At 43.9% G+C, this 25,372-nt stretch overlaps 1 protein-coding gene across 2 annotated transcripts in view; it reads right to left on the bottom strand.

Moving 5' to 3' along the window:
* Positions 1-363: 363 nt before the first annotated feature.
* The window catches only part of SLC26A11 (solute carrier family 26 member 11), a 49,204-nt gene continuing 24,195 nt past the window's right edge, over positions 364-25,372 (bottom strand). For both annotated transcript variants that reach the window (XM_075349699.1, XM_075349700.1), the window contains exons 8-17: positions 24,764-24,836; positions 23,209-23,259; positions 21,939-21,999; positions 21,810-21,865; positions 17,511-17,651; positions 8,276-8,403; positions 7,846-7,945; positions 4,300-4,433; positions 4,117-4,186; positions 364-864 (exon numbers count right to left, since the gene is read on the bottom strand). In XM_075349699.1, coding sequence (XP_075205814.1) covers positions 782-864; positions 4,117-4,186; positions 4,300-4,433; positions 7,846-7,945; positions 8,276-8,403; positions 17,511-17,651; positions 21,810-21,865; positions 21,939-21,999; positions 23,209-23,259; positions 24,764-24,836 — 897 coding nt within the window. In that variant the 3' untranslated portion in view covers positions 364-781. The remainder of the gene's footprint in view (positions 865-4,116; positions 4,187-4,299; positions 4,434-7,845; positions 7,946-8,275; positions 8,404-17,510; positions 17,652-21,809; positions 21,866-21,938; positions 22,000-23,208; positions 23,260-24,763; positions 24,837-25,372) is intronic.

Genomic DNA, 25,372 nt, shown 5'->3' with positions numbered 1-25,372 from the left:
TTTCTGTGTAGAAATGTGATAAAAATCACACCTGAGCAGTGCATGAAACTAGTTTCTCCATACAGGAGGGGTCTTGAAGCAGTCATCATCAACAAGGGCTTATGTAAAGTATTAAATACACTTCTGTAAACATGTTCAGTACTTTTTGCCCTGTGCTATTTCTCATTATACACATCATTCAATCTATAGACATCGATGGTTTGATTCCTTTGCCGGTGTTGATTGGATGGGTTGTTACCAACATTTGGTGCGAAATTCATGTCAAGAACTCCTTAAAGAAATATATTTACTTAGAAAATTGTTGACACGTTCAATACTTATTTCACTTGCATCTCATTAATGCAAACCTTCTGGAAACTATGATAGTATGACATGTATATTCTGTACATGAACAAGACTGATAAATTGTTTGGATATCTCTTAATTTAGATGTTACAGGGTTATGTTTCTTTACATCTAAAATATTTTTTTTGTGGAAAAAAAAAAATAAACTTTATTTAAAAGTGACAAGCTCAAGTCTTTAAAAACAATTTTTCAATATGGCACATTTCTGTATTTACACAGTTGTCAGGCGGTATGTTCTTTGTGTTTTACAGAACAGTTCTGTAGAAAGTCATTGATGTATACATCTATTATTTCACAGCAGTCGGGGCTTTGTTCATTTCTTTCCCAACATGTCTTCATTACTTCAGCTCAACAGGATGGAAAGGAATTTTCAGATCCAAGTGAATTTAGATTGGATTAAGATCCTCCACTTTGGTCATGAGCGGTGAATCACGTGTTAGGACTTTCTCACCTCGGATGAAACTTTGGGAGCATTGCTAAGTAAGGGCTGTATGCTTCCATCATCATATAGATCATTTGCTGAGAATATAAGACAAATAAGCATCAACTGCAGAAAATGCATATAAAAGATGTAATTGTGAATTTATAATATGCACAGACAGGGTATATCAATAAGTTCAATAATCACGCAGAACAAATAATCCATTTATTTATGCTTTTAAAGGCAAAATAAAAGAAAAAAAACAAATCTTAACTGGCCAGGTGCTCCCAGATTCTGACCTAGAGCGCAGATACATTAGAACAATATATTGTCATATCTGTTGTATAATCAGTACTGAGAACATGAAATGGTAGCTGCACTGCTTAGATGTGCTATGGATCATTGTAATCAAAGCCCTTATATGAAGATCTACGACTGGAAGGGATACTGGTGGTCACTTAAAGGGGTTGGCCACCACTTTACATGCCCCTTTCATGTGAACTGCCATAGATCATTTCACCAAATACTTTGCTTTGTCAAATCCTTCTGTGGCCTGAGCCGTTCATCTGGTCACATGATTTCTGGACGAAAATCTCCTGGTTCCAGTGAGGTCACCTCAGATTCTCCCACACTTCCATGCTCAGGGAAGTGATGGGTGGGTGTCACTTGTGTGATCGTGCGTGGCTTGTCGCATGGCTGGGCGTTGCAGCATAGCTTACTTGATTTTTGTGCAGATCCAGCTCTCTCATATCTGAATACATACCATAACATGTATATACAGTACATGTACACACTGCTATATGCCCTGTGTAATGTATATACACCTTGCTGTATTACCTTTATAATATGGATACATTCAGATCTCTCCCCATCCATTGATTGATGGATGGATGGACTCTATGTCAGAGGGGGGAGTTGGAGATAGTAATCTTTGTCAGGGCAAGTTCAATACTATTTCTCCAATCACTAACTTGTACAGATTGTGCTGGGCTGTGTGACTCTGGAAGAGTGGGAGGAGTTACAGGACTGTGCTCACTGCTGGCTTGTAGCCCAGAACAAGGGATGATGGGAAATGTAGTAAGAAGGAAGCAGCGGATTCTGAAGGGGAAGGAACAACAAGAGTCTGGTACCAGGGCAGAGGTAGCAAAGGAGAAAGGCAACATGAAACTTTGCAGAAAAAGGTATATGGGGTTGTTTAAGGGCATTATCCTTAAGCATTTATGGCAAAACCGAGTCAGGGGAGTGTACAACTCCTTACAGAGTAACTTAACCTTTTTTTTTATCAATACTATTATTTATTTATTCTTAATTACCTTATTTTTTCTCCCAACCAGTTTGCTTTAGTGTCTAGCTCAAGCTGCTTAAGAAGATCCATTCAACTGCTGCTCAGCAAGAGTCATTCAAACAATCTGCTCTCAGAGAGCCAAATAGTCCTAGGCACAGGGAGGCGCAATCCTGTACACAGATTGTTTCAATACAGTGTACGGATTTTGCTGAGCAGAGGCTGAAAGAAGCATAAACTAGCCATATGAAACATTACTGCAGTATGGTGTTTGGGAGAGAAGGTTAAAAAGAATATTACGGAAATTCAAAACTGTGCAAATACTGATCAATAAACAAAGTTTAGTTACTCTAAAGGGTATTTTACACACTGCGATATCAGTACAGATATCGCTAGCGAGCGTACCCGCCCCCGTCGGTTATGCGTCACGGGCAAATTGATGCACGTAGCGCACAACATCTTTTACACCCAACACACGGACTTACCTTCCCTGCGACATCGCTCTGGCCGGCGAACCGCCTCCTTTCTAAGGGGACGGTTCGTGCGGCGTCATAGTGACGTCACACGGCAGCCGCCCAATAGCAGAGGAGGGGCTGAGATGAGCAACCGTAACATCCCGCCCACTTCCTTCCTTCCTCATTGCCGGTAGACGCAGGTAAGGAGATGTTCGTCGCTCCTGCGCTGTCACACACAGCGATGTGTGATGCTGCAGAAACGAGGAACAACCATCAGCAAGCCCCACCAACGATATTTGGTAAAGGAGCGACGTGTCAACAATCCACGATTTTTGACGTTTTTGCGATCGTTGAACGTCGCTCCTTGATGTCACACGCTGCGATGTCGCTAATGGCGCCGGATGTGAGTCACTAATAACGTGACCCCGACAATATAATTGTTAGCGATGTCGCAGCGTGTAAATGGCCCTTAAGTCTGAGAAACAGTTATCTACTGGAGAGATGTTTGTATATTTTTCCTCAAGAATATTCAGATATAAAGTGGATTTCATTATTGTCTCAATGATTGCATAGGTACTTTGGCAGTAAAACATTCATAAATCATTAGCCAGTAATCACCATGTTTCACAGTTGGAATGAAATGTTTGCAATAACTAATCTCCACTTTAGTCTCTTCAATGAAAAGGATATTGTCCCAAAGCGCTTGTGTTTATCTAAAAGGTGTAAACTTAAAATTAATGGTCTACTAATTTAAATATTAATAACTTCTCCTGGTGCTGCAAACGACTAATTTGTTTGAGGTCTAGGTGATTCACAACATGCCCCAAGGATAGACCTCCCACATTTAGGCTGTGTGCGCATGTTGCATTTTTGCCATGCGTTTCTGCAGCGTCTTGAGCTGCAGCGTTTTAATGCAAAATTGCATGCGTTTTGATTTCCAGGCAAAGTCTATGGGAAATACGGCTTTCTTGTGCACACGATGCTTTTACAAACGCAGCGTTTTAGTTGCTTAAAATTTGTCAAAAACTCTGCATTTGAAAAAGCAACAAGTCAATTGTTTTTGCCATTTTGGCAGCGTTTTAATAACATTGAAGTCAATGTGAAATGTCAAAACGCATATTTTTCTAGAAAGAGTGCATTTCACTTGCTTTTTACTAGCGATTTGCATGTGTTTTTGACATAATAAACGCAGGTCTTTCGTCTCTCTGTCAGTCGGTATGTCGGTCTCTCTATGTCTCTATCTCTCTCTCTGTTCATGTCAGTCTCTCCCTCCCACCCCCTCTCGCATACTCACCGATCCACGATCACCGGCACTGCGCTGCACGGTGTTCACACGGTGGCGGCTTCTCCTCTTTTGAAAATGCCAGCCGCTCATTAATCCATCTAGTATTCACTGCTTCCTCCGCCCACCGCGCCTATGATTGGTTGCAGTCAGACACGCCCCCACGCTGAGTGACAGCTTTCTCACTGCAGCCAGTCACAGCTGCCGGTGGGCGTGTCTATATCAAGCAGAAAAAAAAACCCACAACATGCGGGAAAATGACTAAACATCTCAAGTGGCTAATAAGAAGTAGGGGTATCAGGTAATAGACATTCTTTACAGCAAACATTACCTGTGGCCATGCTCTGCGGATGCTGAAAGTCCTTCAGACTTGCTGCCAATAAGATCTGAAGAATATCAGGCTACAAGGTAGAAAGGAGAGAGAAAAAAAAAAAAAAAAAAAAAAAAGGAAAATCTAAGAACAAGAATACAAGGTATAACGAAACTTTAAATGATGCAGTTACACTCCAAATACCTGCAGTCCTGCAAACAGCAGCGATCTCCCCTGAGAATGGAACTCCTGCTGCAGTTCACGTAGACCCATCACTACAGTGTAATCCAGTACGTTTACATGGGTAAAATCCAGGACTACTGACTGCGGCAGGGAATCTGTACAAGGGTGAAACAATATAAAGTATCATGTATCTAAACAAAGAGAACGTCAGACTCTAGTATCAAAAAGGAACAACGACATCTGTGATAAATCATCATTATAGTAATCCTGATGGATCACAATGACTTGTAATACCATAGTGAGTATTCCAGTACTCGAGAGCAAAAATAATAAAAATGATGAAATGGGAAGAAAAATCCCATCAAAAATAAAATGATTGTATAGTGCACATAGTACATAACTTCACATTGCCATATATGGTAATCTGTCAGCAGATTTTTGCTAAGCAATCTGAGAACAGTATGAGAAAGGGTTGAGACCCAGATTTAAATGATGTGTCACTTATTGGGCTGTGTGTGTGGGGGGGGGGTTGTGTTTTTTTTCCAATGCAATGAGTGTTTTAAACAGCATGTCATCAGAAACCTAGAACAGCAGCAGAGAGGCAGTGCTGGTTGTGCTGTGGTTTGTGAATAAATCTCTGTTTACACAACACTTTATAGCAAGATAACCTTTTGTTAAAAGGTCTATACGTCTTGTAGTCTGCAGTTAGTAAAGGCCCCTTTACACACTGAGACTTTCTAGCGATCCCACCAGCGATCCCAACCTGGCCGGGATCGCTACAAAGTCTCTGGTGAGCTGTCAAACAGGAAAACCTGGCCAACGACGCAACAGCGATCCGGACCTGCAGAACGACCTAGCTAGTCATTGGGGACGTTGTAAAGCAGCTTTTTGAAAGGGAAGTCGCTAACGAAGTCGCTGTAAAGTCCCCTTTACACACTAAAACTTTGCTGCACAGCGGGAAACAAAGGACCAAAGAATGGTCCTGAACGATTTGTAGCGATCACAACTTCACAGCAGGGGCCAGGTCGCTGATGTGTTTCACACACTGCAATGTCGCTGGGGAGGTCGCTATAACGTCACAAAACCGGTAACATTACAGCGATGTCGTTTGCGATGTTGCAGTGTGTAAAGCCACCTTAAGGTCAGCAGTGCCTCCTTGACTACTTCCTTCAATCACAGGGTGGCGCACTCATAAGTGCTGCATCGTTCACTCTCTCCATCTGTGTAATGAATGCTGAGAAGGGCAGATTGTGCTATTAGGTGGAGTAAGGCGGGCTTTTCACACTACGACATCGCAGGTGCGATGTCGGTGGGGTCAAATTGAAAATGACGCACTTCCGGCATCGCATGCGACATCGTAGTGTGTAAAGCCTAGATGATACGATTAACGAGCGCAAAAGCGTCGTAATCGTATCATCGGTGCAGCGTCGGCGTAATCCACGATTACGCTAACGCGATGGTCCGATGTTGTTCCTCGCTCCTGCGGCAGCACACATCGCTGTGTGTGAAGCCGCAGGAGCGAGGAACATCTCCTACCGGCGTCACTGCGGCTTCCGTTGGATATGCGGAAGGAAGGAGATGGGCGGGATGTTTACATCCCACTCATCTCCGCCCCTCCGCTCCGATTGGCCGCCTGGCGTGTGATGTCGCTATGACGCCGCACGACTCGCCCCCTTAACAAGGAGGCGGGTTGCCGGCCAGAGCGACGGTCGCAGGACAGGTGAGTCCATGTGAAGCTGCCGTACCGATAATGTTCGCTACGGCAGCTATCACAAGGAAATCGCTGCTGCGACGGGGGCGGGGACTATCGCGCTCGGCATCGCAGCATCGGCCTGCGATGTCGCAGCGTGCAAAGTACCCCTAAGGCTGTGTGCGCATGTTAACGTTTTTGGCCGCAAAAAAAAAAAAATAATAATGCACAAAAAACGCCCCCGTGGCAAAAACACATCTATAAAAACGCTGCGTTTTTGGCTGCATTTTTCTAATGCATTGTCTATGGTGAAAACGCAAGAATGAACATGTTCATTTTTTTTTTTTAGATGTCAAAAACGCAGCAAAAAAAAAAAAAAAAAAAAAGTGCGGACAGCAAAAATAAAAAAAAAGTATGCTGGGGAAGCAAAGTCATGCAGTTTTTAGCCCAAAAAGGAAGTAAAAAACGCAAAGTGCGCACATAGCCTAAAGGATAATAAAACAGTCACATGTACAGACGTTAATTTACACGTAGTAGGAGAGTCTCGGCCCTCCATACAAATGCTGATCTGCTACATTTCCACATGTTGCGCCATCTGTGCACCATATAAGTTACATATGCGGTGCAGTCCTTGTTTGTAGTCATGAAGTACACAGAAAATCAGAGTAGCACAGGACTACTTATATCTGTAATAGGCATCCTTTATAGTGCGGACATTTAAATATTGTCTACTAAATTGTGTATAAGGAGTTTAAGAGGCCTAAATGAAAGACATTACGCTCTTTTCCTCCCATGGCTCCATCCTTTTCTCCCCTTGATGTGTAACCGCCTGCATGCAGTCTCCACTCCCTGGTCCCAGCCCAGATGGATACGTATTTGGGTTCATCTTGATGTGGGGTGCTATCTTTTACTGATCAAATTTAAATACACGTTTTTCTTTATTGGGTTTATTCATGTATCACTGTGTTGTATAATATGTGCATGCTAGTTTATATTGTCATACATTTCGTATTAGGGGTTTGTTAATAGGTTATTACAAGGGATGATCAAATACCTCAAATATTCGGCTTTGCGAATATTTTCCGAATAGGTCGCCACTATTCGACTATTCGCCAATATTCGATGCGCAATGTAAGTCTACAGGAAACCTGACTAACTATTTGGGCTTCCCATAGACTTACATTGCGCATCGAATATTCGCATAGTAGCGACCGATTCGTACAATATTCACAAAGCCGAATATCTGAGGTATTCGATCAGCCCTAGTTATTACCTTAGCCCCATTATGGGCATACATGAGTAGGGTTTTGCATGTGTTTTTCTACACACATTAGCGGTGTGCTCATATTACAGTTTTTAATAGTGTGTCTTATCAGCGTAGTCACTTCTTAATAAATTTTAATTACACTTTCAGCAGCCTCGGTCCCTGCCTTATTATATTTATTATTTTTGGGTTACTTTGGTGACTTATACGTACCTGTCCCCCTTTTTTTCCAGCGGAGTGTATGGACGCACCCAATTCACAACAGATAGTTGGACAACCCTGGTGGGTTTAGTTGACTTCTGTGCAATATGTACATGGGTTTTAAGAGGTCAACATTACACATATTCTAACCAGGAGGAAGGTTCACCCAAGAAGAAGGGACATAGTGCAAGTAAAAGTGTCACCACTGATCCAGATGTGAAAACATGAACGTAAGGGCAATCATCAGACGTTTTAATGAGATAGTGAGAACTTAACATTTTTTATACTATGGTGTACAGTCATATAGAGCATCATTGGAAGTCTCATTAATGTCCACACTGTGCCCTAAAGTGACCAAATAACCCTTCCATAGAGTTGCCCAAATAAGAACGCAACATGAACTTAAATTTACCTGTACATGCTTTATCGTGAATTGTGTCTCTCAAATATTCCACAGCTGGAAAACTAAGACCACTCATGATCATCAGGGTAAGCCCATTTGGATCAATTACCTTGTAATGAAAAGAGCAAAGTGAGAAACAATTTTATCAGGGATATTCCAGTTTCAGCAAACTATTGCAATAAACTTTTTGTATTCACACTTGAGCTCTTCCAGATCTCCGCTTGCGGTCATTTAATAGAAACCTTCATGATTTACTTCCAGGTGATAGAAAACTGTGCAGGTTATGTGATGGGCATGCAGGACAGGCTGGATTCAAAGATTGCGTCTACGTGGTCCATATCATTCTCAGAAAACAATGAATGTTCTTACTTAATGACAGCAGGCAGAGATCTTTAAAGTACAGAAATGTACTCATGTCCCTTGTAATCCTATACTTTACCTTAATCTTAGGCCTTGCAACTGAAAAGCAAAGGATGATCAGTGAGACAAGGATCCCAAGAAGGATCCCATACTGGATTTCCCAGAATGAAAGAAGGAAGGTGACCAGGAATGGAACCAAGTCAATTTCTGGAAAGAAAGTAAATCACATTAGTAAATGTCATAATTAAGGCCAAGAGAGTGACAGAAACGCGTTGTCCCTACAGACCACCTAGTCCTACAAGGAAGTAGTCATGACTGTCCTGTACGTTTATTTGAAAAGTTTCTAAATAAATTTGGATATTTAATATGAACTACTTCAAGCTGGTTCCTTACAAGCGCCTGATCTATATTCTCAGTTGTCTTCATACAAAGACTCCTATGAGCCAAACTTTCCCTTCATTTGCCTCAAATTTCTCACATGAAAACAACAAAAAAAATACGGTGCCTTACGCACGTAAATGTTGCATTATGCAGTTATCCTGCCCTACACTATAAACCATACAATGCACTATATGATGGTACAAGATATTACAAAGCTGCAGGGACTTGCTGCTTTAGAGCCTCCTGCACACTGGTCAAGCATGTGCACACAGTCTTAAAAAGGGTTTTCGCAATCTGGGTAAATTAAGAAAACTGCTACCGTATTTCCCAAAAATAAGACAACAGCTTATATTCTTTTCTGCTTTAAAACTGTGTAAGGGCTTATGTTCAGGGGCTGTCATATATATATTTGAGCCCCGATGCCTGCTGTAATAGTGCCAGAGGATTACTCCCACAATCCTCGGTATCTCTCCTGAGCTGACAGTGACAGTTGCATAGAAATACAAGCGGTCACTCTCAAATCAGTAGTGCCGGTGAGGACTGCAGTGAGCAGCCGCCAGATAATTAGGCGAATACCCTCCGAGTCCTGCACGGGCATCCACACTCTACCTGCTGTATTACCGATACTGCCAACCCGAGGATCACATCGCAATCCTCAGCGACTCTCCTCAGCTGAGGGTTAGAGCGTGTACGACTATGCTGCTGTTACACTCAGCTGAGGAGAGTCGCTGAGGATTGTGAAGCGACGTGGGGGTATGAAGCTGAATATGCATTCAATTAAATTAGCTGGCACGGTCTCACTGCAAAACGTAGACGACTAATGGCACATCCTACCTTTCTAATGTGAACAGGTGCAAACTGAACATGAAATTAAGTAGCAAAAAGGAGATCGCTGCACTCTGAAGTACTACAGAGTGCAACTGTCTCCTTTTTGTTACTTTGTTTTAATGTTCAGTTTGCACCTGTTCACATTAGAATGGTAGGAGGTGCAATCAGTCTTTTTCTGACATTACAGGGTTATTATGCCTTCTGATTGAGCACTCCTGCACTTTAGCCTCAAGTAATTCTCCATTTGTAGGTTCCTGTCCACCCATAAATTGTAGAGTTTTATGACCCAAAGAGAGGCATTAGAGTAGGCAAGGACCCACCAAAAAGAGGTCGCCTTGCTGTTGGGCTAACATAAAACTGGCCATTTTTGTGTGCCAAGTATCTCACTGTACGGAACTTTGCTGTTCCGGCTGTGTCCAGTATACATCTGGCCACCACTGGAACTGATAACAGTTGATCAGTTGATCAGTTGATCAGTGGGGGTGCAGGGTATCAAACACTCACTGATCTGATATTAATGATCTATCCAAAGCATAAAATCATTAATAGTGTAGAAGTGGAAAACTCCTTTCAATAACTGCATTATAGTGTTAGTTAAGTAACAGTCCTGGATAAGATGACCCAGAAGATTATGTATACAATTCAAAACATGCAGCATTATACACAGATAAGTCATATGTCATCCACAACCAATTCATTTTAAGCTCTATTAATTCATTATACAGAAATGACTTGGGATAGCCACGTACGGTCTATATTTTATAATCATACACAATAAGTGGTTTTCTGGTTTTAGGTTTTCATGGCCATTTACTGTATACACGAAAAGTTGTACAACTTTCTACAAAAACTGTAGCTGTTGTCTTCCTCTGTCACAGACTGATCTACAGAAGGACAAAGGAGCTAAGGTACATGTCATGATATCCTGACATGTAGGTACTGTATGCATTTTAGTATTTTATTTATTTTTTAACCCCTTCAGCCCCCAGCCTGTTTTCACCTTAAAGACCCGGCCATTTTTTGCAATTTTGACCAGTGTCACTTTGACAGGTTATAACTCTGGAACACTTCAACGGATCCTGGCGATTCTGAGATTGTTTTTTCGTGACATATTGTACTTCATGTCAGTGGTAAATTTAGGCCGATATGTTTTGCGTTTATTTGTGAAAATTTCGGAAATTTGGCGAAAATTTTGCAATTTTCAAAATTTGAAATTTTATGCCCATAAATCTGAGAGATATGTCACACAAAAAAGTTACTAAATAACATTTCCCACATGTCTACTTTACACCAGCGCAATTTTTGAAAAAAAAAAAAAAAAATTTCCGTTAGGAAGTTAGAAGGGTTCAAAGTTCATCACCAATTTCTCATTTTTACAACAAAATTTACAAAAAAAATTTTAGGTACCACATCACATTTGGAGTGATTTGAGAAACCTAGGCGACAGAAAATACCCAAAAGTGACCCAATTCTAAAATCTGCACCCCTCACTCTGCTCAAAACCACATCCAAGAAGTTTATTAACCCTTTAGGAGCTTCACAGCAACCAAAGCAATGTAGACGAAAAAATGAAAATTTTACTTTTTTAAACACAAAAATGTTACTTTAGCCATAAAAATTAGTATTTTCACAAGGGCATCAGGAAAAATGCATCATAAAATGTATCGTGCATTTTCTCCTGAGTACGCAGATACCCCATATGTGGTGGTAAGCAAATGTTTGGGCACACGGCAGGACTCGGAAGGCAAGGAGCGCCATTTGAATTTTTGAGTGCAAAATTAGCTGCACTCATTAGCGGACGCCATGTCGGGTTTGAAGACTCCCCGAGGTGCCTAAACAATGGAGCTCCCCCATAAATGACCCCATTTTGGAAACTAGAGCCCTCAAATATTTTTTCTAGATGTTTGATGTGCACTTTGAACCCCTGGGGGCTTCACAGAAGTTTATAACGTTGAGCCGTGAAAAGAAAAAAAAATTTTACCACAAAACTGTTGCTTCAACCAGGTAGCTTTTTTTATCACAAGGGTATCAGGAAAAAATGCACCATAAAATGTATTGTGCATTTTCTCCTGAGTACGCAGATACCCCATATGTGGTGGAAATCAAATGTTTGGGCGCACGGCAGGACTCGGAAGGCAAGGAGCGCCATTTCACAGCAAAATTGGTTGTAATTATTAGCGGACGCCATGTTGCGTTTGGAGACCCCCCTGAAGTGCCTAAACAATGGAGCTCCCCCACAATTGACCCCATTTTGGAAACTAGACCCCTCATGGAATTTATCTAGCTGTTTAGTGAGCACTTTGAACCCCTGGAGGCTTCACAAACGTTTGTAATGTTCAGCCATGAAAATATTTTATTCTTTTTTTTACCACAAAATTGTTTTTTCAAACAGGTAGCTTTTTTTTCCCACAAGGGTATCAGGAAAAAATGCACCATAAAATGTATTGTGCAATTTCTCCTGAGTACAACGATACCTCATATGTGGTGGAAATCAATTGTTTGGGCGTACGGCGGGGCTCAGAAGAGAAGGAGCGCCATTTCACAGTAAAATTGATTGGAATTATTAGCAGACGCCATGTTTCATTTGGAGACCCCCTGAGGTGCCTAAACAATGGAGCTCCCCCACATGTGATCCCATTTTGGAAACTAGACCCCCCCCATACAAAAAAAATTAGTTTGGCGAAATAAAAAAAAAAAAAAAAAAAAAGAGCGCCTGCCACTAAGACCAGTGCCAAACGTGAGAGCAATGCACGAGTCTCGCATCGCATCATCCACTGCAGTCTGGAAGCGAGCAACTGCGCTGGATAATGCGATGCGAGAGGGCGGGGCAGCAGATGAGAAAGGGCGCAGCGGATGGAAGATGAGAAAGGGCGCAGCGGGTGGAGGAGCGGCAGAGGATGGGAAAGGGCGCAGCGGATGGATGATGGGAAATTGCGCAGCGGATGGATGGGAAATGGCGCAGCGGATGGAGGAGCGGCAGAGGATGGGGGGGGGGGGGAGGTGAGATGGGGATACCTACCTTACAGGATGGATCTAGGCAGCAGGATCACAGCAGACAGAAGAGGCAGCAGATGAAGGAGGCAACAGATCGAGGAGGGTGAGAGGGGGCAGTAGATGGAAAATGGGAGAAAGCAGGCAGCAGATCGGGGAGGGGGGGCAGAGTCTGATGGGAGAGAGAGAGATGGCACATGGAGGAGGGGGGGCCCCGGGGGGAGGGTGGCTTGCAGCACATGTGGGGGGGGAGGGTGGCTGGCTTGCAGCACATGTGGGGGGAGGGTGGCTGGCTTGCAGCACCTGTGCTGCAAGCCACCCTCCCCCCACATGTGCTGCAAGCCAGCCACCCTCCCCCCACATGTGCTGCAAGCCAGCCACCCTCCCCCCACATGTGCTGCAAGCCAGCCACCCTCCCCCCACATGTGCTGCAAGCCAGCCACCCTCCCCCCACATGTGCTGCAAGCCAGCCACCCTCCCCCCACATGTGCTGCAAGCCAGCCACCCTCCCCCCACATGGGGGGAGGGTGGCTTGCAGCACATGGAGGGATAGGAGGTGTGGCGATGGAGAAGGGGCAGCCGATGAAGGAGGCGGCGGCCGCCGATCGGGAACAGTGGGGGCCGATTCGGGGGCAGCAGCGGCTGAAAAAGGTGGGTGCGACAGCGGCGGGGACAGTGGCGAGCATGGCGGCGGGGACAGCGGTGGATCGGGAGCGGCGGCGGGGACAGTGGTGGAGCGGGAGCATGGCGCCGGGGACAGCGGTGGATCGGGAGCGGCGGCGGGGACAGCGGTGGAGCGGGAGCATGGCGCCGGGGACAGCGGTGGATCGGGAGCAGTGGCAGGGCGATCGGAGACAGCGGCGGGGACAGCGGTGCATCGGGAGCAGCGGCGGGGACAGCGGTGAAGCGGGGACAGCGGTGAAGCGGGAGCAGCGGCGGGGCGATCAGAGACAGCGGCGGGGACAGCGGTGCATCGGGAGCAGCAGCGGGGACAGCGGTGGAGCGGGAGCATGGCGCCGGGGACAGCGGTGGATCAGGAGCGTGGCGCCGGGGACAGCGGTGGATCGGGAGCAGCGGCGGGGCGATCGGACACAGCGGTGGGGACAGCGGTGGAGCGGGAGAAGCGGCGGGGCGATCGGAGACAGCGGCGGGGACAGCGGTGCATCGGGAGCAGCGGTGGAGCGGGAGCATGGCGGTGGATCAGGAGCGTGGCGCCGGGGACAGCGGTGGATCGGGAGCAGCGGCGGGGCGATCGGAGACAGCGGCGGGGACAGCGGTGGATCGGGAGCAGCGGCGGGGCGATCGGAGACAGCGGCGGGGACAGCGGTGGATCGGGAGCAGCGGCGGGGCGATCGGGGACAGGGGCGGGCGGCGGGGACAGCAACTTACCGCTCTCCTCGGCTTCCAGGGACGGTCACAAGCCGCAGATCCACATTGATTGGAGAGAGCGGTCACAAGACCGGTCTCTCCAATCAGAGCTGGGGGCGGGTGAAGCATCGATCACCCAGCTCCAGCCAATGGCCAGTGCTACAGCAGCACTGATCAGGGCTGGATTTCAATGTTCCAGCCATTTTCAATGGCTGGAACATTACAGTGGCTGTAATTGGCTGAGCGGCGTTCGTCAGCCAATCACAGCCTCTGTAGATTCGGGGAGGAGGCACCACCCCTCCTGAGGTCAGGCAGAGGTCCCCTCCTTCCCGAATCTACCGTTTAATTAAACAAATTTCACTACCCGGGGCTCCGGGACCGCGATTTCGCCATGACGTACTGAGTACGTCATGGGTCGTTTAGCACCATGTCACCATGACGTACTCAGTACGTCAAAGGTCGTTAAGGGGTTAAAGGGAGTTTGCAAGCCTCAATCGACAATATAAACAAAGTACATCACCATGAAGGGGATATAGCCCCTGCATATAATGGCATATTTAGTCATCTAATTGTGGACCTCCATACTACACAAACTGACGTTTAGACAGACAGACTAAATGTCAGTCTGACCTGCTGATATTGCCAAATTTGTCAGTCTAATGTGTATGGGAGCTTAATGGGGGGGGGGTGTATATCAATCGGACATGCTCGGTTTTGGACTGATTGTGTTGTGTCCTGAAGAAATGTCTGGCGATGTTTCCTTCACACAGAACATAGGAGCACTCAACTGAAAGAGCATTTTTATGTATGGGAAAACCACCCAAGCTGGCTGCATGCCGCACCATCATTTGGCCAAAAGCAATCTATTTTGTATGATGGGCCTAAGGGTGAGATATTTATGGGAATATCCCCTACAAGGCTATTTACGTTATTTGTTTGTCTTCCTTTAGTATTATTTTTTTTTAAACGCTCTTTTTCAACCTCTCTCTAGGTGCTGCAATATTGGCGTCCTTCCGGAAGTTGTACGTATGTATAGGCAGTCTAGCAGACGGTGTGTGCCTTATGATATCTACAATGAACAGAAGTAGGGTATGGCTATATGTAGAGACCTCTGGATGAGAGAAGGTAAAAAACACTGTGCAGATGTAAAAACTGATTGCTAATGGCTAGACTATTTTGCAAGTAAACAAATTTTACACGCAAAACCTTCCAAGCAGTAAAATGATGTGAAAACTGCATAGATTGTGGCTTCACTGCACACCACGGCTACTTTCACCCACATCACAGTTCCTTTTCTTAAAATAAGAGGTGTTATAGAGAAGATCTACACAGAGCATTATCCATGTGTAGTCTTCAAATCCTGCTGTAGCTAAGGCTAGGTTCACACACTGCGTTTTTTTGACGCTGCGTTGTTGTGCGTTTTTTGCGGCAAAAACCGCACAAAAACGCACCCGCGTCAAAAAAACGCAGCAAAAAACGCATGCGTTTTGCCGCGATTTGGTGCGTTTTTGCTCACTGTCTTTATGCGTTTTTTATCAGTGAACAAAAAAAAAAAAAGTCTGATGTCATTTCCTTCTTCAATGTGTTCTTCATTCTCCACTAGTGTATGCAGAAGAGCAGACAGCTGCAGAACTACAAGGCTCAGCATACTCCATCCAATAGTGTATGCAGGAGAGCAGACAGCAGCTGCAGAACTACAAGGCTCAGCATGCTCCATCCAGGACTGTATGCTTGAGGGAGAGTCAGGGGGAGCAGACCTACAAGGCTCAGCATCCTCCATCCAATAGTGTATGCAGGAGAGCAGACAGCAGCTGTCGAACTACAAGGCTCAGCATCCTCCATCCAATAGTGTATGCAGGAGAGCAGACAGCAGCTGTCGAACTACAAGGCTCAGCATCCTCCATCCAATAGTGTATGCAGGAGAGCAGACAGCAGCTGTCGAACTACAAGGCTCAGCATCCTCCTTCCAGGACTGTATGCAGGATTTCTTTGCCCCCCCCCAAACAAAAAAAAATGACGTGGGCTTCGCCATATTTTTGTATGCTAGCCGGGTACAGCAGGCAGGTACGGGCTGCCCTCAACCCCCAGCTGCCTATTTGTACCTGGCTGGGAACCAAAAATATAGGGAACCCCTTTTTTTTTTTTTTTTTTTTAATTATTTCATGAAATAATTTAAAAAAAAAAAAAAAAAAAAAAAAGACGTGAGCTTCGCCCAATTTGAGTCCAGCCGGGTACAACTAGGCAGCTGGGGATTGGAATCCACAATGCAGGGTGCCCATGCTTTCTGGGCACCCCCGCTGTGAATTGCAGTCCCGCAGCCACCCCAGAAAATGGCGCTTTCATAGAAGCGAGAATCCGACTCTTCCAGCTGCCCTGATGCCGGGTGGCTCGCTGGGTAATAATGGGGTTAGGGCTAGCTGTATAGCTGGCCCTAAGCCCGAAATTCATGGTGTCACGCCAATATTAGACATGGCCACCATGAATTTCTAGTAAAGATAAAAAAAAAAAAACACACAACACACAGAAAAATATTTTTATTAGAAATAAAACACAACACAATTAGTGACTCCATCTTTATTGAAATAAAGAACCCCCCTCCGCAGTAATCCTGGGTCACGGTCCCGCGCCGTCCAATCCGGATCCAATATCATCTGATCGGTTTGCTGGAAGGCAAAGCGATCAGATGATGTGTCAGGTTCTAGGGGCTGAAGCACATCACACATCAGCTGATTGTATAATCGGCTTTTATACAATCAGCTGATGCATCGGTGCAAAAAAAAAATACTCACTTATGTGCTGATTACCGGCAGCTCCTGCAGCGGAGTCTGATCCCGTCCGATCGCTGCAGCAGCTGCCGGTAATCAGGGATGAAATCTCCTGACGCATCCGCTTATAGGTGAAGCCGGCCGGCCGCTGGCGTCAGCCCGAGACTTACGATCACCTGATGCGTCAGGTGACTGCATCGCCAGGTCCTGCATCTATCGTACTGCCCGGGGAGACTGCACACACCCGGAGCGGCGATACCGTGAGAGGAGATGGGAGCGGGCATGGCACCGGGAGGCTGCAGACAGGCGAGTATAACTTTTTTTTTTTTTTTCTACTGTTCACTTTTGTTTTCGCAGCCGCTTCCACCTCCCGCCCAGACATGGCGTCGCACGGCAGCATACATGCACAGGACGGGAGGTGGACGCGGCGGTGACGGTACCGGGAGGATTCACGCTTCTGTGTTTACTGACAGAAGGAATCCTCTTCCTGTACACGTCACTTTACTACCCACCTCCTGCGTTTATAGCTGCGTTTTTGGTCTTAGAAACGCACCAAAACGCAGCTATTTGCGTTTCTCATTGCGTCTTTCAACATCCCATTGCACTCAATGGATGAAAAGCGCAGTGAAAAACGCGGGAATAATGGACATGCTGCGTTTTTGTGGCACCACAAAAACGCAGCTGAAAAAAAACGCTGTGTGCAGACAGCAAAAATGAAAACTCAGACTTTGCTGGGGAAGCAAAGTCATGCAGTTTTCTGAGCAAAAACGCACCCGAAAACTGCGCAAAAACGCCGCGAAAAACGCACTGTGTGAACTTACCCTAAGCCTCCAGCCTAATAAAACCTCCGAGCAGAGATATCCAATCCCTACTGAAGAAAATATCAGTGCAAAGAAAAAAAAGAGAACACGGTCTCTAGTGTCACTTCTATGCAGATCCCCTGTAAATCAATATCTGACCCATTTGCAATATATTACTTACTTTTAACTTTCCACAATGTTTTGCAGATTCTCAGGTCAAACATGGGAGCAACAGCACAGATGATAACTGCCGCAAGAGCAGCTTTGGGAATGTAGAAGAACAGAGGAGTGAGGTATCCAAGAGAAAATAACACCAACAGCCCTGTAAGGACATGGGACAGGTCAGAAAACACAGTGGAAGCAATCGTTATAAGTATACAGTGTGTCCACCAATACCCTGTCCACCGCCATTAACTTGAGAACGGCGGCAGCTATAGGTATAGAAGTGGTGTCTAGGTATAGTAAAGTAACCATGCGCTACGCAATGACACCACCTATAGCGCCACCTGGTGGAAAACAACGGAGTTAGCATTTTTATCTTGAAAACGGAACGAGATAGAGAAAAAAAAAGTGAATTACAAAGTTGTAGGGAGTCATCAATTCAATACGAATCGACACCTTGCATATAGAAATGCTATGATATAAAACCCATGACCCCCCCAAAACACTGAATGCTGGTCATGCATATGCTCAAAGTGGCCACCTTCAGCTGCAATGCACATCTGGACTCTGGACAGCATACTGTATCTTGCTGCACATTGTGCAATATGGTAGGTGACATGTTTGCATAAGTATCTGATACGTCGTCGTAGGTCCTGCAATGTTGGTGGAGGGGTTACATACACCTGCTGTTTGATGTGACCTCACAGAAAGAAGTCCAATGGGGTCAGGTCAGGTGAGCGTGGAGCCCACCCCACGCAGCCACCATACCCAATGACTTGTAGGAAGGTCTCCATGAGATATCGCTTCACGTCCGCAGCCTTGTGAGTTTTACATGTTCTAAATCATAGCATTTCTGTATGCAAGGTATCGATTCGTATTGAATGGATGATGCCCTACAATTTTTTTTAATTCACCTTTTTTACTATCTCGTTCCGTTTCCGAGATAAAAATGCTAACTGCGTTGTTTTCCACCAGGTGGCGCTATAGGTGGTTTCATTGTGTAGCGCATGGCTACTTTACTACACGTAGACACCACTTCTATTCCTATAGCTGCTGCCATTCTCAGGTTAATGGCGGTGCACAGGATATGGGGGGGGGGGCACACTGTATACCCGTCGGATGGCATACATTTTGGCAAATAACACTGGAATGAGTGAAATGCACACAGAGTACAAACATATCCTGAAGTAACATGGCTGAGCCTTTACACATTTGTGCGAATTCAACTTAAAAGGAACCGGTCAAGTTGTACATGCAGCCCGATCAGTGGATAGCAGGGTATAGAGAAGGAAAAGCTGAGCAGAATGATATATACAGTGACGTCCAGAAATATTTGGGCAGTAACTGAATCTGTATCCTGTAAAACATTTAGAAATTGCAGCCATTTTTCTACAAAGCTTACTCATTTCAGGGGCTCAGAAGTAACTGAAAATAAAATGGTCATTGTTTATACTTTAATCACTTTCATTTTTGATACTTTGTACAGAATCCTTTTCAGACAATGAGTGCCTGAAGTCTGAAAGCCATGGCCATCCCCAAACGCTGGGTTTCCTCCTTTGTGATGCTTTGCCGGTAGAGTTGAGCAAGTACATAACTATTCGTACTCACTATACTCATGCGAATAGTAGTATTTGTTGTATTTGTTCCAAATAGCACGTGCAGTGCAAGTCAGTGGGGAATACTCGCAATATAATGAGTAACCCAAATTCCTCACTATTTGCTACTCACATGAATAGTACGGCATTTGGGTTACTCGTTACTTTGCAACTTTTTTTCCCCCATTGACTTGCATTGCACATACTATTCGGGATGAATATGTGAGTATTAGACTGTACTTATGAGTATAGCGAGTAAGAAGTTAGGTTACTCACGCAACTTTGTTTGCAGGCCTTTACTGCAGCTGACATCACTTATTTCTACTTTGTGGGTTTTTCTACCTTAAGTTTTGTCTTAAACACATGAAATGCAGCTCGATGGGGTTGATATCTGGTGACTGAATTGGCCATTACAGAATATTCCACTTTTTTGCCTTAAACTCCTGGGTTGCTTTTGCAGTATGTTTTAAGTCATTGTCCGTCTGTACTGTGAAAGGCCGTGCAATCAACATTGCTGCATTTCGTTTAATCTTAGCAGAAAGTATAAGTACAGCCCTGTACACTTCAGAATTCATCCGGCTGCTTCTGTCTTCAGTCACATCAACAATCACTAGTGCCCAGGGCCATCAGAAGCCATGCCATCAATCTGCCTCCACCTTGTTTTACAGAGGATGTGGTTCATTTTGGATCAAGAGTCGTTCCAAGCCTTCTCCATACTTTCTTCTTCCCATCATTCTGGTACAAGTTGAGCTTAGTTTCATCTGTCTAAATAATGCTTTTGCCAAACTGGGCTGGTTTGTTTAGATATTTTTTTTTTGGCAAAGTCTAAAGTCAAAGCCACCCTGTGGTGAACTCCCTACATTTGCTTTCATTAAATCTTCTCTTTATGGTAGACTAAAGGGTGCTTTACACGCTGCGACATCGCTAACGATATATCGTTGGGGTCACTGTGTTTATGACGCACATCCGACGTCGTTAGCGACATCGCAGCGTGTGACACCTAGGAGCGACGATCAACGATCGCAAAAACGTCAAAATTGTTGACATGTTGCTCCTTTTCATAATATCATTGGTGGTGCATGCCGCTGGTTGTTCGTCGTTCCTGCGGCATCACATAGCGCTATGTGTGACACCGCAGTAACGACGAACATCTCCTTATCCGAGTCCACCGGCAATGAGGAAGGAAGCAGGTGGGTGGAATATTCCGCTTGCTCATCTCCACCCCTCCTCTGCTATTGGGCGGCCCCTTAGTGATGCCGCTGTGACGCCGAACACACCTCCCCCTTGAAGGAGGGATTGTTCGGTGTCTCCAGCGACGTCGCTAAGCAGGTATATGTGCGTGACGCTGCCGTAGCGATATTGTCCGCTATGGCGGCGAACGCCACATATCACAAGAACGACGGGGGCGGGTACTATCGCTCGTGACATCGCTAGCGATGTCGCAGCGTGTAAAGCACCCTTTAGATAATGAAACACCTACCGCCGGGAGAGTGTTCTTCACTTGGGTGGACGTTGTGAAGAGTTTTTTTAATTCGCTATGGAATGAATTCTGACACCATCCACCACTGTTGTCTTCCTTGGATATCCAGGACTATTTTCAGTTATCAAGCTCAGTGTGCTCTATTTTTGCAGAATTACCAAACTGTTGATTTGGATACTCCTAACATTTCTGCTCTCTGGTAACTTCTCTTTTTTCTTCACCCTAATTATGATCCGTTTCTCATCCAGCAAGAGCTCTTTTGACTACAGATTGTGGGTTCATAGCAAAAGTTTCCAAATGTAATTGACACACCTGTGAATCAGCTTCAGACTAGTGATGAGCGAGTACTACCATGCTTGGGTGGTCACTACACAGGCAGGTTAGATACTTGGACGGGCTCACCTCGAGTAACGAGCATAAAATGGTAAATGGGAACTCAAGCATTTTTCTGAGTTCCCAAACATGGTAGTGCTCGCTCATCACTACTTCAGACCTTTTACCTTCTTAATTGAAGATAGATTAACTAGAGAATAACCATTGCATCCCACCAAAGAGGTTTTGAGATTATTACCTTTCTTTTTTTCATGGGACACATATTAAAGAGAGTTGTAATTCCTCAACCCTGACTCCAATTAGGATGTGCACACCCTTACATTAACGCTGAGAGTCTGCACTTTACACTGATAATGATAAAAAAAAATGGAAAAAAAAAAAAAACAAAAAAAAAAAAAACCACACACACACACACACACACACACACACACACACACACACCACAAAACAACTATCTTTAACATGTTTTGGAAAACAGATAAATTGCCAAAATTTATGTTAGTTTAAATATTTCTGAACCTAACTGTAGGTTTGTTGGAAAAGATCCAATAGAAGTTGTAATTTAGTCACTGGATGCAAGAAAGACTGTCAATCACTGGTAGGGATGCCAATTTGACTAGTGTATGCAAACACCAGGGATTTAAATTATTCAATTACATGTTATTATTGAATCTTTTCCAACAAACGTACAGTTAGGTCCAGAAATATATGCATAGAAACAACAGGGATTTCAATGAAGAAAATACAAGCTTTACTTTATTATGCAAATCTAGCTAAAGTCGTAAAAACCTAAAACAATCTGGCACAGACACCTTTTTAGCAGCGCTTAGCCTTAAAGGACCCTCTAGTAGCATATGCAGCTAAAAAGTAAGATTCATGTGAAATGTGTATTTGTGTTGCGTGCACTCACCTGTGAGGATGCCACCCGCAGGAGTACACGCTCCAGTTTGTGAGTTAAGTGCTGTTCTAAATATAAGAACAAACATCAGGATAAATATCTGTTTAGGATGAAGTTATACCCATTTTATGAATTTCTCACCTCCCAAAGCTTCCTGTTACAGGATATGTGGAGAGGAAGGAGCCTAAAAAATTTGTAAGTCCTATAATGAGATAAAAATAATAAATCAAAATTTACAGCCATCTTAATGAAAGTAGTTATAATCCAAACATTTAGATTGATTCCTCCATATTTATTTTGTGAAGCTGTCTGATCTACGAACATTAACCTATAGAAGATAATATATAATAATTATTATTTTTTTTTTTTTACACTATAGTCATGGTAAAAACGGAGGATCACTTGAATAAGCTATCGATCTGGCACACTCCCTCATGGATATGGATGGCCGTCCGGCTCAGTTCACTAGTTAAGCCAGTCCATTCTCTGCATCTGCTATGATGGATCAGGAGGCTGGCTTGGCTTATGAACTGAAGCAGACATCCAGCTCTTTCTGCCTGTGTTGGAATACATACAGAAGTGGAGCTCCTGGCAACATGACAGGTATCCAATACATCAATACAGATTTATGAATTATAGTACATTAGTAAGTTCTATTATTTTACCTTTAAAAAATATACAAATAGCTTTTCATATTGCTAGACAACCCTCTTGATCCCATCTACCAATTATAACTGGAATTTAGTATACAATGGAACCTTGGTTTACGAGAACAATCCGTTCTGGGAGTGGCTTGTAAACAAAGTTACTCGTCTAGCAAAGCAAAATTTCCCATAGGAAATAATGCAAGCTCAGACAATTCGTTCCACAACTTGTTCAATGTCCCATCCTAGTCCCAGATTGTGCATGTATGGAATGGCACAAAACACACACATATTATACTCACCTTACCTTGCCGACCTCATGGTTCTTGTAGTTCACTGGTACAGGATGTGTATCGCGAGGATGGAGGAACTTCCGCTGCCAGAGCGCTGACGGCAAAGGCATTAGCCGCTTTCCTCTGATTGGCCAGCGCGCTGCCTTTGAGTAGTGGCTGACAGCGGAAGTTCCTCCATCGTCGCCATACACATCCTGTACCTGCGAACTACAAGAGCCATGAGGTCGGCGATGGAACGGGAGGTAAGGTGAGCATAATATGTGTGTGTGTGTACTGCAAAAGTGGGTCAGAGCGCAGTTAAAGTACAGAACCGGAAGTGTGTGTGGTGAGTATTTACTCTTATGGCGAAGATTGCTCGTAAACTGAGTTACAAATTTACAGCAAGCTTTGCTCGTATAGCGAAATACTGGCACACCAAGTTACTCGTAAACCGAGGTTCCACTGTACATATGCACCATGAATTATGGAGGTTACCTATTGCAAGTAGCTCCTGGTTGGTGTTGATTCTGTAGTTATTCTGAGATGCTGCACAAACAAAAGATAAATTTTAACACCATGCAATATATATATATAAAAAAAAAAAAAAAAAAGTGTATATACATAGCGTTGAAAAAATATGTAGACTTACTTTGGCTTTATTTATTTCAGAATAATAAATAAATAAATAAATAAAACTAACAAAGGGAAACTGAAGAGAGAAAGGAGGGAAGCAGCAGATAATTCTGCTAGCTGTCATGGTGCACCTTTAAAGAGGTGGGGGCTCCAAAATCAGTAGGGCAGAAACAAGGGATGGAGGTCCTCAGTATACATTTTCAAAATCCAGTGAAAGGTCCCCTTTATAAAAGATATCTGCAGTACAGCAATGAAGGGTGGGCACCAAAATGTAAATCATGTCAGACACATATTTGGAATGCAAGCCATCCATCAACTGACCCCAACTCCATAAACAAAAGCGAAGAAGATAAGGAATGTGTACAGGCACTTGTGGAATGCTGAACCAAATTTTAGCACCATCTTTCAAAATTCACTACCGTAGTAGGTTTAACCATGTATTTGAAGGGGATGCCCCAGATTATAAAATCCATTTTCCAATAACTAATTGGGGAATTTTGCATCAATATTGGGGGGTCCTGATTAGCTGAAGAGAACAGCCAAAGAGTGTGCCTCACTGCAGAGAACCGTTTCATATAGTTATAGTTCGGTATATTAAGTATTAGATACGGTTTGCAATATGTTAGGATATTAAACCAATTCCAATAAGCATTTTGCAGCTTCTCTTTTACAGTTAGGATTTGGTGCAGAAATCTTTGCATCTCTTGGTACAAAACAAAGTGACAAAAACGTGCGTTTTTTTCTGGTGCAGATTTTTCCTATTCATTTGAATGGGTGTAATCTGCAGCAAAACCGCTGAAAGAATTGACATGCTGCAGCTTTATTCGTGCATCAAATCTGCAAGGAGAAAATACTCAGTGTGCATGACAAAAGATTCTCATTGCCTTTGCTGGCATCAGGATTCCCTTCACATTTTGTGACAAATCTGCACTCAAAAAAGGCACAGACGAAATGCTGCAGAAACACAATGTGAGCACACCTCCTTAAAGGGAATCTGTCAGCAGTTTTTTGCTATGTAATCTACAAGGGTTAAAACTTAGAATTAAGGGATGTCTGTCTTGTCAGGCTCAGATTTTTTGATTATTTGCTATATTTATTTAAGCAGCAGGACTTCTCATTGCTTGGACTACAAGGTCACGCGCACAGCAGTCAGACATGCCCCCTTGTCTGATTGACACCTCACTGTCAATGTACAATCTCTATTGAGAGCCTGATGTGGGTGGGGACAGCTTCTTCAGCTCTGCTACATGGCTAAATCTAAAAATTCTGATTGTGTCAGAATGGCTGCACCCAATAATCTATGTAATACATTGTTTAAGTCAAGATCTCTTTGCCTACATCATGCTGCTCTCAGATGAAGTAGCAAAAAAACAGCTGGCAGATTCCCTTTAAGTGATTGAAAAATTCTATGACTTACCAAATGCTCGTGCAATGGCCACACTTTCCAATAATCCCATCAGTGGAATGATAAAAAGTCCAGGTCCAATATCCTGTTAGAGAAATTATGTATACATGTAAGAGGAGAACACACAACATACTCATTCATATTTTTGCTATATTAATATATTGTGGCTATATTGTCCTCAATGCAACAAGGTAGGCATTTTGTGCACCACTCTTGATCAAGTGCGCACAGGAGTCATTTGTACCCAATGTCTTAATGAGTTTGAAGATTCTTGTAGTTGTCCTATACCACTGCAAGAAATGTATCCCTGTCATAGACTGGAGTACATTTATACTGTAATTTATGCAACTTTTGGGGCATAAATAATGATGAACTTGTCAGCTGCACATCGCCACCGCAACTCCCAGCTAAGTACTGCTCACTAGTCAAAACGTTGAGTGCTAGCCAGGACTGGTATACAAACAACAAAATGTCACAAATATCTTGTGCAATCTAACATTCTCCCCCCCCCCCCAAAAAAAAAAAAAAAAAAAAAACACACAACAAACCAAAAAACAAACAAAAAAAGCAGTAAGTTTTACCAGAATGTTGTCAAAAACAGTGATGAATCAGCCACAAGGA

Source organism: Anomaloglossus baeobatrachus, chromosome 5, assembly GCF_048569485.1.
Source record: "Anomaloglossus baeobatrachus isolate aAnoBae1 chromosome 5, aAnoBae1.hap1, whole genome shotgun sequence".
NCBI classification, from domain to species: domain Eukaryota; kingdom Metazoa; phylum Chordata; class Amphibia; order Anura; family Aromobatidae; genus Anomaloglossus; species Anomaloglossus baeobatrachus.
This window is presented reverse-complemented; position numbering and strand designations above follow the sequence as displayed.